Here is a 14,283-nt window from a genome sequence, read left to right on the forward strand (position 1 = left end):
CGAATAATGTTTGATAGCTGCTTCTCAGAGTCTGCTTTAGGGAAACACTTTTCTAACTAACACAATTTCGTCTATTAATCAGCCGGGATTTATTGATCACAAGTCACATATTATGTTCGATCCCTTTGTTGATAACATGTTGGGTGTATGTTACAGCAGGAATGTGTATATCAACAAAGGGAATACGCAATGTCATTAAAGGAAAACCCACCAGCTGAATTGTCTGATTGTCAGATGGGACACCCTATTAGGAAGAGGGAGAGTGATTTTAAATGGTGCCAGATGTAGATAATGGATCGGATTTACCATTTTTATTTTATATTGGTATTATCGTTTCTCCCCATCAGATGTGCAATATTTATAACATGAAGCCCCCCTGGAAGGCACTTTTGTGTGACAAAATATGTAGTTGACTGCAGCAGATGTTAACTGCAGCAAAAAGTCAGTTGGATGGAGATAAGCTTTTAAATTTTTTTTTTTTTATATGTTCAGTAAATTAATAATGTTCTTTTAAATTGCCATAGCAGCACTATTTAATATGTATGTTTTATTAGAAGTCTTTTATTACATACAATAAAAAATAAAGAAAAAAACGTACTTGCGCACTATCGCAAATCCCTATACACCTTTAACTAACTAGAATTTTTTTAAGTATCACTCCAATGGCCATTCAAGTGTAACCTCATATGTCACATCAAGGCAAAACCTTTTATGTGAGTCGTACACAATCAATTCACCTTGCTTTAAGCTTAAGGGTAAAGTCTATAATAAGACAGAGAGGGGTAGAAGTGGGAGTTTGAGTGCAGGATTTACCTTTGCAAGTTTCTCTTTTATTAAATGTTGAGCATGTAAATTACATACTCAGCACATAGACATATTACTTTCTCTCAGTTATTTAAATTATTGATTATACCAACATTGCCCAACTAGTAAGACCTTAAACATGGTCTCACTAGGGGTACTGTTTGCGCCATTAAGACTGTGAAATTCTAGTTAGCGAATAGCAGAAGTTTTTTTCCGGTTTCTATGGTTTCCTACAGAATAAGTGTGCTCCGATGAAACACTTTAGTAACACCAAGGTTACAGCAGTTAGTAAATAATAATTTGAATGTAGCTGTATTGCACCTCCAAAGGCCACTTGGGATCTGAGTGTACTGAATTGAAAAATAGATATTAAAAAATTACAAGATTATCATATTACCAGAGGAAGGGGAGGGGGAAGAGTTTATTGTACCTGATCATAAGCTTAGGCAGACTATGGAACACATATAGAATTGCCTTTTAATTACTTCCTATATTGTACTGTTGCAACATAATTTGTGAGATTATTACAGGATTTCTTCAGATGTGCTTAAATGTTAAAATTCAGTACATAAAACTACTGAGTGTGCTACTTTTAAAATACTGCACAACCAACATCAGTCTTATCTTTGCTGCAAGAATATTTTTAATTTGATACAATAAATACAGAATAGTAGTAATTAATATAGCTAGTACACTGTGACAAAGTATGTATAAATGTACAAAGTCTTTTATAAGCAGACCATGAGTGCAACAATTAGATTGAGCGCTAATTGTTTTTCATATTTACCAAATCTATCCCGTTTGACTCACAGATTTATTTGTGAGATGCTCTCTGGAGTTCATATCAGGTCGGAATAATATAATGAAACATTTAGGGAAAAACATACATATAACCAGGGCCCAGCTTGAAGACAGGATGGCAAATATTTCCATGGCTACCATGTACTTTCCTTTAGCACTGAGAGAAGCTGGGATATAGGACACCCAGACACTGAGGAAGGCCAGCATGCTGAACGTGATGAACTTGGCTTCATTGAAGCTGTCAGGGAGTGTCCTAGCCAGGAAGGCAACAATGAAACTGGTGGTGGCCAGTAGACCAAGGTAACCTAGCATGCACCAGAAGGCAGTTATTGAGCCTTCATTACATTGTGCAATAATATGGGTGGCCTGCATTTCAATGTTCTGTTCTGGAAAAGGGGGGCTGAGAGACAACCAAGATATGCACAAAATAAACTGTATAAATGAGCTTCCAGAAATTATTACATTGGATACCCGAGGACTCGTCCACTTCTTAAGGTGGCTGCCTGGTTTAGTGGCCATGAATGCAGACACCACCATGATTGTTTTAGCTAAAATGCATGAGATGCAGAGGGCAAACACCATCCCAAATGAAACTTGACGTAACAAACATTTCATGAATTCTGGATATCCAATAAAAGCCAAAGAGCAGAGGAAGCAGAAGGACAGTGATATCAGAAGGAGACAACTTAGAGAATAGTTGCTGGCTTTTACTATAGGGGTTAATTTAAACTTTACTAAAAGCATCAACATAGCAGCTGGAACCAAAGAGGATAAGGAGATAGTTGAAGCCAGTAATATTCCCAACGGCTCTTCATAGGAGAGATATTCTATGGGCTTTGGAAGACATTTGGATTTTTCTGAATTTGGCCACATATCCCATGGACACTTTATGCAATTGATAGAGTCTGAAAGATAATAAAACATAATGACTATGTGTGCATTACATGCATTAATCAAATTTACACTGTACATGATAATTTAAGGAGTAAATGTTAGTTGAAAGGGGTGGGTAACACTGGTAACATTACTGTACAGCTGGAAATAACTGAAGACAGACTCTGGACAGACCTTACCAGACTGCTTATTAAAAATGTATAAAACTTACAGCAATGCAACTCTCTTAGTGAGCACACTAAGTCAACACGCTACCTACAGATCTTTTTCAGCTGAACACTGCTGGAGGAATTCTCACACCTTGTCAGATTTTCTCCATCACAAATTAATTTTCTGCTCATACAGAACAGCTCTCACTCTTGATAAACAATCATACTGTTCCTCTTTCATAAGTACATGTTTCTAAAATCCCAGTGGTCTCTTTGATACTATCAATGCATGGCTACCCCTTAAAACCAACTTTTCAGCTTGTAGCCTTGCAAGCTGTTTTAGTGACCATATTATTAGGTTAAGGAAATAATTAACCACCCCCCCCCCTCCACTCCTGTCTCTCCTAACCACACTTGAACCATGCCTTTACAGCCCTCCAGGCCTTCTCTCCAGCTACTAAATAGCAGGTGACTGTGTTACTCCTTTCCACTCGCCCAACTAATTGTCCACTTGATTCTATTCCATCTTAACTTATCCGATCTCTCTCCCCTTGTCTTGTGCAATCCTTAATGCACATCTTCCCTCCATTAGTCTCTGTTACACTGTACTTTTGTGGTTCTCATACTATCTTTCAAAATTCATTCAGTGTCTCCATTTCTAATAACACCTCCTCTCCTCACCCTGTCTCAATTAGATCCCCTTAAGACTCAGTACTAGGTACCCTTTTGTTTTCTTTTTACACTGCTTCTCTTGGCAAACTTTATAATTATTTTGATCATCTGCCACTACCACTTGTACACTTGTGACACTCAGATATATCTCTCCTCCCCTGTTTGCTCCCCCGCTGTCCTAGAATTCATCACCTGTTGCCTTTCGTCCATCTTTGATTGGATGTTCTCCTGCTGTGTAAGACTCAATCACACTATAGCTGAAATTCTTATCTTTCCTCCTCATAAAGCTAATTCTCCTCTTTCACGCTACCTGCAAGTTGCATTAGCCTGTCATTGTAAGTTTGCTGTGTTGGTGTTATCTTTTATTTTGGCCTCACCTATACGCCTCACTTCCAATCTGTTACTAAATCCTGCCAATCTCCCCTTAAAAACATTGCACACATTTGCCCCTTTCTTGTTAATACCCTTGTCATTTTTCGGATTGATTACTCTAGTTCTCTCCTAATTGGTCTCCCCAGAAACTGCTTCACTACAGCACTACAGTCCATAATGGATGCTGCTTCTAAGGTGCTTTTGTTCTGTTACCATATAACAAAATGCAGAAAAGTGCTTTTTAGCAACACAGAACAAACAAAGACCTCGATTTTGAATTGTGAAATAAACTTTCTAAATGGTGTAATACCTTAAGATAATTATACGAAGAAAATGAAAAGAATTAACCTAGGGCCAAAATTTAGATATCACAAGGTAGAGGGCACAAAAAAGGTGGGTAACCCCTAAATGGTGAATATCATAGAGAATAAACAAAAAAAGAAAAAAATGCCATTCTACCTGTGTATGATTTACTGAGAAGATTATAGGCTTAAAAAGTAACTTTTAATAAATAAATCTAAAATAAAATTATAGAAAAGAAAAATCATATGAACAACAGGAGTGGGTGGAGACTATACAGCGAGTAAAACTCTGTGACTACTTATACAAGCTGTAAAAGTGTATACATAATAACACTAATGCTGAAGCAATACTGTTTTGCTACAATATAACATCGGTGTATTCCCAAGTAATAGAAGTGAGTTTTACTCACTGTATAGTCTCCACCCACTCCTGTTGTTCATATGATTTTTCTTTAATATATTTTTATTTTAGATTTATTTATTAAAAGTTACTTTTTAAGCCTATAATCTTCTCAGTAAATCATACACAGGTAGAATGGCATTTTTTTCTTTTTTTGTTTATTCTCTATGATAAATACCTTAAGATAAACTTTAAAAATTATTTTTATTACATTTTTTATTAAAATATAAAAAAATCATACAGAAAAAAATACCAATATATAAAAAAATACCAAAATACTACAACATTTTAACATTTTTCATAATATTTAATATTGTACATTTTTTAGCCAAAAGTATTAAATAATTTGGAAAGCTTATCCTAAGTTTAATAAGCTTTCCAATTGATTCCATATTATTAAAAAAAACTTGAAAAATAATTTGATGAAGTGCACACTCAGTATTGGAAATGAATAATAAAAACCACCACTGGTGTGCATGTGGAGCGCTTACAAATTTGTTGACTCACCCACGTTTTCCATACATATGTATGTTAACCCATATGGGTGAGTCAACAAATTTGTAAGCGCTCCACATGCACACCAGTGGTGGTTTTTATTATTAATTTCCAATACTGAGTGTGCACTTCATCTTTTTTGTACTAATCTATAGGGTAGAGAGTCCCTATTTGTGTGGTAGCTGCTATCATTCTATTCAATTATTACCTGAAAGCGCCTTGAAAACACACAATTTCTTATTTCTTTAAAAATAATTTATCTACGGAAGCCACTATTAATTCGATGGGAGTATGTGTAGATAAATAATTGGGAATATTTTTCTAACAGTACTGAATCATTTGGAAAGTTTATTAAATTTAAGTCATGCAGAGGAAAATGGTAAATTACTTTACACTAGCTTCGAGAATATATATAGTACAGCTATTCTGACCTTAAATTTAAAATTCACATTGAATTTACATTGAATTCTCACTTTAGTGAATAACCCTATCACAGTCTTCAACAAAGCCCTTATGTGTGAAACGTGTCAGGCTGCCCTACCCCCCATTTCTCTTTATACAAACAACACATTTTACCATCTGTCACTGCAAAAAAGAATTCAGATTTTTCAATGATGTTCTGGTGAAGGCTGCTTTACTGATGACATTTATTGTGATAATTTATTGCTTTTACTTTATTTAATTCAATGTCTCTCTGTCACAAAATGCATCCCAAATGTTTTATGCACATTGATGGTAGTGAATTGAATGAGTATCCACTTTACTCAGGCTCCATAAATCCTAAGATACATTTTGAAAAGTAATTGGATTAACCTGCCTGTATGATTTGAGATCTCCCCTTGCGGACAAGGGACACACTGGAAGCAGCAGATAGGTTCTCCTTTTCGAGAAATCTTATGGAAGCCAGGTGGACAGCTCTGACTGCAGGCTGACACTGGGACCTGAGAGAAATTCAGGGTTAATTACTTTCCAAATAATGTTTAGGATAACAAATTGGCATATACTGATAAAGGGTCTGTTAAAAATAAAGTCTAATTGTGCCATGTTTAAAGGGATTCTATAGAATCCTACAGTGCCCCCCTCCCTCGTGCCCCCCTCCCACGGCGCTGAAGGGGTTAACCTCCTTCAGTCACTTACCTGAATTCAGCGCCGATGTCCTTCGTGCTGGATCAAGCTCCGCCCACGCCTCTCCCCTGCAGATGTCAGCCGGTGGGGGAGACCTAATGTGAATGTACGGCACTGGCTGCGCTCGCATTAGGATTTCCCCATTGGAAAACATTATTCAATGCTTTTGCAATAGTGAAAAATCTGATGCTGCAAGTCCTCATGCAGAGCATGAGGATGTCAAGCATCAAATACCAGACCAAAGGTCTGTTTCAATCCAGGAAGTTCCTCTAGTGGCCAACTAGTAGACAGTCACTAGAGGTGGAGTTAACCCTCAGAGGTAATTATTGCAGTTTCTTAGAAACTGCCATGATTTCACTGTAGGGTTTAGGGACATGGGATATGGCACCCAGATCACTTCAATGCGCTGAAGTGGTCTGGGTACCTACTGTGTCCCTTTAACATCTGCACAAATACTTGTAAGACGTTGGTTTATGATAATGCTTAAAAAAGCACCACAACAAGAAATGGACAGAGGCAGTACACAATTGTTAGTACATTTAAGAATTTATGTAAAAAAAAAAAAAAAAAAAAGTCCATCTATTTAAAACTTGCACAAAGATCTCAAACTTCACAAACCTTTCTTTATCCATGCATAAAAGTTCAATTGTATCAGTTTTAAAACAGTCTTTCCTTAGGAAAAAAAAAGTGTTAATTCAATGTTCTCTTTATTCAGCAGGCTTTTATTATCGAGACTATCATAACTATCATATTTATGATGTTATATTATCTTTTGTTAAAAAAAAAAATCGAAAACAATGTCTTAAAGGCACCTGCTGTGATTAGTTAAACAGCGCCTTATCTATCTCACACTAAATAAATCTCCTTCTGTAATTATCCATATTTACAATTCTTTTTCTAAATTACCGTCAGACAAGTTTTACAATTTTGCAAGGTCTGATTTCTTCAAAAATGAATTTTGTATGTCGGCAGATTGCAGGAAAATTACTGACACTGCAAAGAAACAACTCTTTCTTATATGTTACAATCGTGGAGATAGAATAAAAAAAGTGAATTCGGGGAATGTGTCAACAACTGAATTGTTAACAATAATCTGTCAATTTAAGGGGCTGAAACAGAGATTCTAAAACAGCAAATCTTGCATGCAACTGAAACGCGTGCCTCTGTCAACATTCAATATTGTAGTGGGTGGAAGATGGTGAAAACTGTATTAGATGGAGGTACCTGCATCTGTTCATGGTTTTCAGTTCTAAAATGGGACAGGATGGACTGATTTTGTTCTGAAAAATGATGTTATCTCATTATAGTAAAAATAAGAAGGGCGACTGACCAGGGAAAAAAGCCTTGATGCACAATGAACAGTAATAATATCTTTGTCAACAGTTGCGGCTACCTTTGCTTTCATGTACAACACAATATAAGTGTACTCTGGAGAGGCAAGTGGTGTAGGAAACAGAGGCTAACATATTTTGATCAAATCCAACAGGAATGTGACAAAATCTGCTAGTCAAACTCTGAGTTTGCTCTCACCCTGAAATACAAAATTATCAACTTCTGGGTAAAGAATACACAAAATATCTCCTAACTAACTGACAATTTTCCAGAAGGTGTCTACAGACCTCCAGCAAACAGCAGATAATCCAAAAAACAAACAAACAAAAAACCCAAATGTTTAAAGTTTAAACAATTTGTTTTATTAAATACTGACACAGTAGCTGCCTTTCATCACAGAGTTAGGACTTTATCAAGTCATGTTTGAAGAATGTTTTATGTGTGTTTGTTGTTTTTTTTATAGGGAAAACAACACATGAGAAGACTTTGGGAAAACATATATACATCAAACTAGACAACAATGTCTGCCAGTAGCTGCCAGTAGCTGCTAAGGCCAGCAAGGTATTGTCATGAATAAAAAATAATTTTGACTCTTTATATATCAATGGTAAGAGCAAACTTTGAATACACGGTGCATTTTCAGCTCTTGTTCTCAATAATTAAATTATGTCATTAGAAAAAGTGCATATGAGGGCTACAAACATAATAAGGGGAATGAAATGTTTTATTTATGAATAAAAGCTACTAAATTGAAATCTGTTTAGTGGAGAAAAATGGTGCCTCAGCGGGGACCAATATAAACCATTGTCTGGAAATCAATTAATAGGACTAGACTGAGAATGAGGTCACCATTTTAGAATGGAAGAAAACAGGTTTAGTCTAAGGCAAATTAAAAGGTTCTTTACGGTAAGAACAATAATGCTATGGAGTTCTGTGCCTGACTGAGAACAGTGACTGGATGAATTATTGCAAAAACATAATAATAATATTTAATACTTGGAGTAACAGCATCTACATCTAAGGAGAGGTCTCACTGTCATTCTGGAGTAGAGAAGTATTTTTTCATTGTTTGTTGCAAAGTTGAAAAGCACTTCAAACAGAAACTTTTGGATCAGCAGCAAAAGCACATATGAGAACCCTGAACTTGATAGATGCCAGACTTTTTTTCAGCCTATGGCCTTAATTTAATATTTTTGGCTACAATTTTCAAATACTTTCATTTTTAAAATATAAATATATTTTAAAATACATCATTTAAAAAATAAAAAATATGTCAATCAATCCAACAATATTAAGTCAAGGGCTCTTTAAATATGTAACTCAGACAATGTGAATTGTGGTCAGTTTGTAAAGAAAATTGTCCCAGAAACTGAACATAAAGTTTATTGAGTCCATTCACGCAACTCAAGACAAGATCCTAACTTGACAAAGACCTTTGGGTCGAAACGTTGTTTATTGGATCGTGGGTTGAATAAATTGCCTTTATTTGGATACTCTGGAGTGCCTGGATTACTTTTTACATTTCAATTACATATTTTGGTCTCCTGGTACTGGGACTGATCCGGTTAGCACCCAGGGATACCCTAGCTGAAGGTTATGAGTGCAGTTCCACATTTTCTTTTCTCTATGAAGATCCTAATCTTCTCATGACCATGATGTTGGTATAAAGTCTTCAAAGTGTGGCATGCTTACATGGGATTTTTTTATAAAACGTTTATATGTTGCATTCTCCCACACTGAGGTTGGTGATATAGGGGTTAATAATACCAAGCAGGTGGACATTCAAATAAGTTAATGGATGTAGAGGTTTGTGGAAATTGATAAATTGGAGGCTATGACAATAGCCCACTTAATGAGTAAGTTTAGAAATAGAACCTAGATAAACAGATATGCAAGAGCACAGCACAATAAGTGAGAACTACTCAACCCAATTTGAGAAGTAAATACTTTATTCATAACTGCAGGCAAACCTATAGGGTACACATCTATAAACTGATCTAATCAAATCAATAAACACGCCTACAATATTCATTATACTGAATCCTTGAATAAACAGATTTATCTTATATAAATCTAGATACTTTAATAATATGCCAGTTAAAAGAAAACGATCTTAAGGAAGCGTATTCACAAAATAAGGAAAATTAAAAACGCAAAATATACATGTTACATAGTTACATAGTTACATAGCTGAAAAGAGACTTGCGTCCATCAAGTTCTGCCTTCCTCACATTTGTTTTTTGCTATTGATCGAAAAGAAGGCAAAAAAAAAACAGTTTGAAGCACTTCCAATTTTGCAACAAGCTAGGAAAAAAAATATTTCTTGACTCCAGAATGGCAGTCAGATTTATCCTTGGATCGAGCAGCTATTACAATACATTGAAAGATTATATCCTTGAATATTCTGTTTTTGCAAGTATGCAGCTAGTTGCTGTTTGAACATCTGTATGGACTCTGATAACAAGTATATTCAGACTATAATCATACAATATTCAAAACCATGTCAAAGCCTGAGGATGTCTGTATCAATATCCCCAGATGCAAGAGCAAGAATGCTGTCAATCAACGTGGAATTCAATGGAAAACAAAATCAGAATTCATAATGCGGACTAATTTTTATCCAAAGCAAAAAATAAAACTCTTTATTGGAGAGTTTGTTAAAAAAATCAAATGTCCCCGGTTACAGCAGTAAATTTGCTCCATACCTTCAAATAAGAAAAACATGAATTCTGTTTCCTTTAGGATTTCATTGCCTACGGTAATTTTCTTTTACCAAGTGGATATTATACAGTGATGAACACATGCACATGGTGGGCCTTTTAATTCTATATAAATGTGATATGAATTGCAGGTTGTAAAATACTGATCGCTGCATAAATATACCACCAATGTTTTACAATTTTACATAATGAATGTAATTGTGCTCACACCTGCTGCTCTTTAGATGTCCACAGTATGGCACTTGTGTTGACAGTGAAGACTTGAGCTAGGGCCATGTCATAGCTTCCCACTTTGGTATATTTCATGGCACCATTAGGGCAAAGCTGCCAATTCACAATGTCATAGACGGCAGGTGGGTCTCCATTATTGTCAAAGTAGATTTCCCTTCCATTGTTCAGCATAAACCTCACCTTTTTCATATAGTACAGGAGCTGTACAGCAAGAAAGCTGAAGAAGTGAGTATGTGTTGCATCACATGAAGAAGTTGTCTCAAGATAAAAAGAAAATAACAAAATGTAAGTGTGTTTGAGTACTCTTAGCAAAATATACTATTTGATCCTTGGATGATATTACAATTAACTTTAGTTTCTACATGATGAAATCAAATATTACCTGCCATGGTGAGAAATTCCAAATATTGGCACATGAGTCTTGAGAAAAAGGACCTTCTCTTTGCATGCAGTTTTTCATATCTTCCAAAGCATTGGCCACAACTTGCACTGCAGTGTAGACACTGTAAGTGGTTCTTAAACTAGAAACATCATTGTAGACATTCTGTAAAGTTTCTAGATCTTCCAATCCTGTACACCTGTTTGTTGAAATATCCAAATACCCAGTTTGGTTTTGATCAGCCTTGAATTTGCAATTGAATGTCAGCTCCCAGAATAGTTTTACCCAGTCATCTCCTAAAGACTGAGAAGGATGGACTTTGTTGAGGAATTCTTTTAGCCCAGGTATAGTTCCACTTTGCAGGGCTACGCCTATGGTGCCAGAAAGGATAGTGGAAAATGTTCCCAACGAAAAAAGAGTGGATGTAGACCAACCTTCACTGGCAATAAGTATCTTTCCTGTGATATTCTGTTTTTCCATCTCATTGAAAATAGGAACAATATCAATTTCAGTTGCATAAATTACAATAGCATTAGCTGTGGATGCCTTCATTACCTTGACTATGTGTGGGGCATTGCGGTCTGGATGTCCTGTTAGAATGTTCTCAATGAAGGCCACACATGCGCCAGCATTGACTATCTCCTGTTGGACAAGCTGAATTCCCTGTTGACCATAATCATTGTCAGCAGCTACTAATCCAACCCAAGTCCATCCAAAATGTAGCACCAGATGTGCAAGTCCTTCAGATTGGAAATTGTCACTGGGAACAGTCCTAAAGAAGGATGGAAACTTTCTGTGGTCACTAAGAAGGGCGCTAGTTGAAAAATGGCTAATCTGTTAAGAAAGTAAAATCATATATATTTAAGAATTCACCCAATGGGATCCAGTAAGACATTACTTGTTTTGTAGAGTGCTGTATTTATCTCTTTAAATGTAGCGAACTACAAACTATTCAACCTTTCACATATACAAGAGACCTGTGACCTGTAATAACCTAGAAAAACATCAGGCAATACGCTAAGATGTGTTTTTTCATACAAGAGAGAAAATGGGCAGTTTTATTACTCTCCAAAAAGGCACATATAATATCCTCTCTGTAGCATTACTTACCCAGTTGCTCAGACTGTTTTGATTGGTCGCATAGCCCGAAGGTTATAGGTGTGAACGCTGTTCATATACAGAGCACATTGCTAGTGTACAGAGCACATTCTTAAAGGAATAATAGTAGCCCAACATCGCTTCCAGCTCCAATTGTTACCACCTCATTCCGGCGCCACCATTCACGCATGTTTTGAGGTTGCAGGCATGACATGGACCAATCAAAATCCACTTAAAAGTATTTACATTTTTCTGGACCCATCTACAGTGTCATATTGTGGTTTCTATTCCCAGTACCCTTTAGTGTGTTCCTTAAATCATTGACCTTGGCTTTGTTACTGACTCTGAGTTTGTCTTTAACCTTTGCCTGTCTAGTTTGTCCATTTGACTATTACCGTGTACCTAAATTTGGCTAGTTTTCATTTTCACTGTCTCTCTGTTACCTTGACATAGGCTCAAGTATTGTCTATGCTTTTCTCTATTTTACATGAAATCAGGCCACTCTAAGGCTGGGTAATATGGTTATTCTTTGTCTATTTGCTATTGCTATTCTAAACTCTGCGATTTGTTTTTTTTACTTTGACTGTCCATTACCAATAATGTATATATATATATATATATATATATATATATATATATATATATATATATATATATATATATATATATATATATATATATAAAATTATTTTCTGCAGAGTTGTACATCCATACTAAATATTGCTATTTTCATATATTGAAAATCGGAATGAAAATAGAGTTACACAACAATTTTTACAACACATGAATAGAATCGTGTCAAAATTTTCTTTTTACAAATCATTTTTATAATGAAAGAGTAAATTTAAATAAATAAAAAATAACAAATAAGAAATGAAGACATTACAATTACAAGTGCAATGTATACTGATTTTATATTTAAACTAATATCTATATATATATATATATATATATATATATAAATACACACATTTTTAAATTAAATATTTGAAATATGTCATATTTGCCATACTTCTTGTTTCATGTCTATAGACGATAATATATTAAAAATGTATTGCATATTGTACCTGTGGGAAATTGTAGAGACCTAGAAGATAAGCAAGAAGGATTGAATGCGTAGATATAGCAGATCCAATTATGGAACTGAGAGGAGCATCACTAAGACAACGATAATTTGGAACAGCTCTGCCATGACCCGTAAGCATTTGCAAAGCACCTTTTAAGTCTTGTGGAAGAACAGCACATGAATCATATGCTTGAAATCCTAAAGTGATATTAGGAAGAATATTTGAATTTCCATTGATCTCATCCACAGTGAATCGCAAGGCTTGGAGTTGCTGAAAACTCTCAAAGTGGAACCTCATGAAAATAAAATGATTAAAAATAACATTAGTGAGGTTTGGACAATTGAGACTTTGTGTTAAAAAAGTGACATATACTTTATTTAAAATTACAGAAATTAGTTCTGCACTCAAACATCCACAACTCTTGCATAGCATAATATTAGTATACAGTGTAGCATATATTAAATAGTCTCATACAAAATATATAGTCAATTTAAAAAAAAAAAACTTTTATACAGAAAAGAATGATTATTTATGGAACCATGCCTATGTCTGTTATTTTTTGCGAAGAATTCCTTTCTCACCCAAACCAGTTAATTTAATTATTTTCCTAATTTCCCCCCCAATTATCCTTCAAGAAAGCTAGTTATAAATGGAAAATTTGGGTAATTAACCTCTTTTTTTCCTTTCAAACCAACTCAGCTAATTAATGTTGAGATTAGCTTAAAAACTCATGATTAACCTCCTCCAGAAAAACAAAACAAACAAAATACACCTTTATTAAGGTGCTCCGAAGACATTACTTAAAAGAGAATAGGAAAAAAAAAAGATATTAAGAAATGAGATTTTATACCTTATTGTTTTGTTTATACAAATCCCTTTTTATTTTTTCTGATACATGTTTTGCTTTATTGCAATAAAGTCTGGCTACAAAAAAAAAAAAATCCTAAAAAAGAAAAAACTACACAACATGAAAAAAATCCAGAAAAAAAGATGTCTGGTTTCTTTACCCCACAGTCATCTAAAGAACAACTAAATAAAGCATCTAATGAAATCATCAATTCCTCAGTAGAAGAACATTTAAATATGTTACCACACACTAAAGGCAAAAACCATATTATTCAAGATTTCCTTCAAAAATGTCTAGACAATCAATTACGACTGATCAAATTAGAAATTGAAAATAATTCAAATAAACTAAAGCAAGAGATCCAAATTATAAAAGAAAAAAATCACTATAAATTAAACTACAATAGAAAAACTCAAAACTGAACAAGAAACTATAAAAGAAGAAATGGGAGATATAGTTATTAAGACTCAAAAACTACAAAGCAGAATAAATGATTTGGAAGACAGATCTAGAAGAGGAAATTTGAAAATAAGAAACATTCCAGAATCCATTACCCATTACCCAGGACAATCTCAAAATTAATTTTGTAAACATT

The 14,283-nt window shown here is 34.7% G+C and overlaps 1 protein-coding gene across 1 annotated transcript; it reads right to left on the minus strand.

Annotated features, from left to right (window-relative positions):
* Nucleotides 1–1,596: 1,596 nt before the first annotated feature.
* Nucleotides 1,597–13,138, minus strand: LOC134601901 (extracellular calcium-sensing receptor-like). The gene is made up of 5 exons (XM_063446406.1): nt 12,842–13,138; nt 10,680–11,510; nt 10,277–10,498; nt 5,707–5,830; nt 1,597–2,510 (listed from the first exon to the last, which is right to left on the minus strand). Exons 1-5 carry the CDS (start codon nt 13,136–13,138, stop codon nt 1,597–1,599), a joined length of 2,388 nt encoding a protein of 795 aa, XP_063302476.1.
* Nucleotides 13,139–14,283: the final 1,145 nt, after the last annotated feature.

Source organism: Pelobates fuscus, chromosome 3, assembly GCF_036172605.1.
Source record: "Pelobates fuscus isolate aPelFus1 chromosome 3, aPelFus1.pri, whole genome shotgun sequence".
NCBI classification, from domain to species: domain Eukaryota; kingdom Metazoa; phylum Chordata; class Amphibia; order Anura; family Pelobatidae; genus Pelobates; species Pelobates fuscus.

What these genes read in the sequence shown, in the direction of transcription:
- LOC134601901 (XM_063446406.1), bottom strand. Translation starts at nt 13,138, where the DNA reads ATGAGGTTCCACTTTGAGAGTTTTCAGCAACTCCAAGCCTTGCGATTC. An exon ending in GTCTCTACAATTTCCCACAG is followed by an intron (nt 11,511 to 12,841) that starts GTACAATATGCA and finishes CTTTCTTAACAG; the next exon opens with ATTAGCCATTTTTCAACTAG. An exon ending in GGACATCTAAAGAGCAGCAG is followed by an intron (nt 5,831 to 10,276) that starts GTGTGAGCACAA and finishes AATTTCTCTCAG; the next exon opens with GTCCCAGTGTCAGCCTGCAG.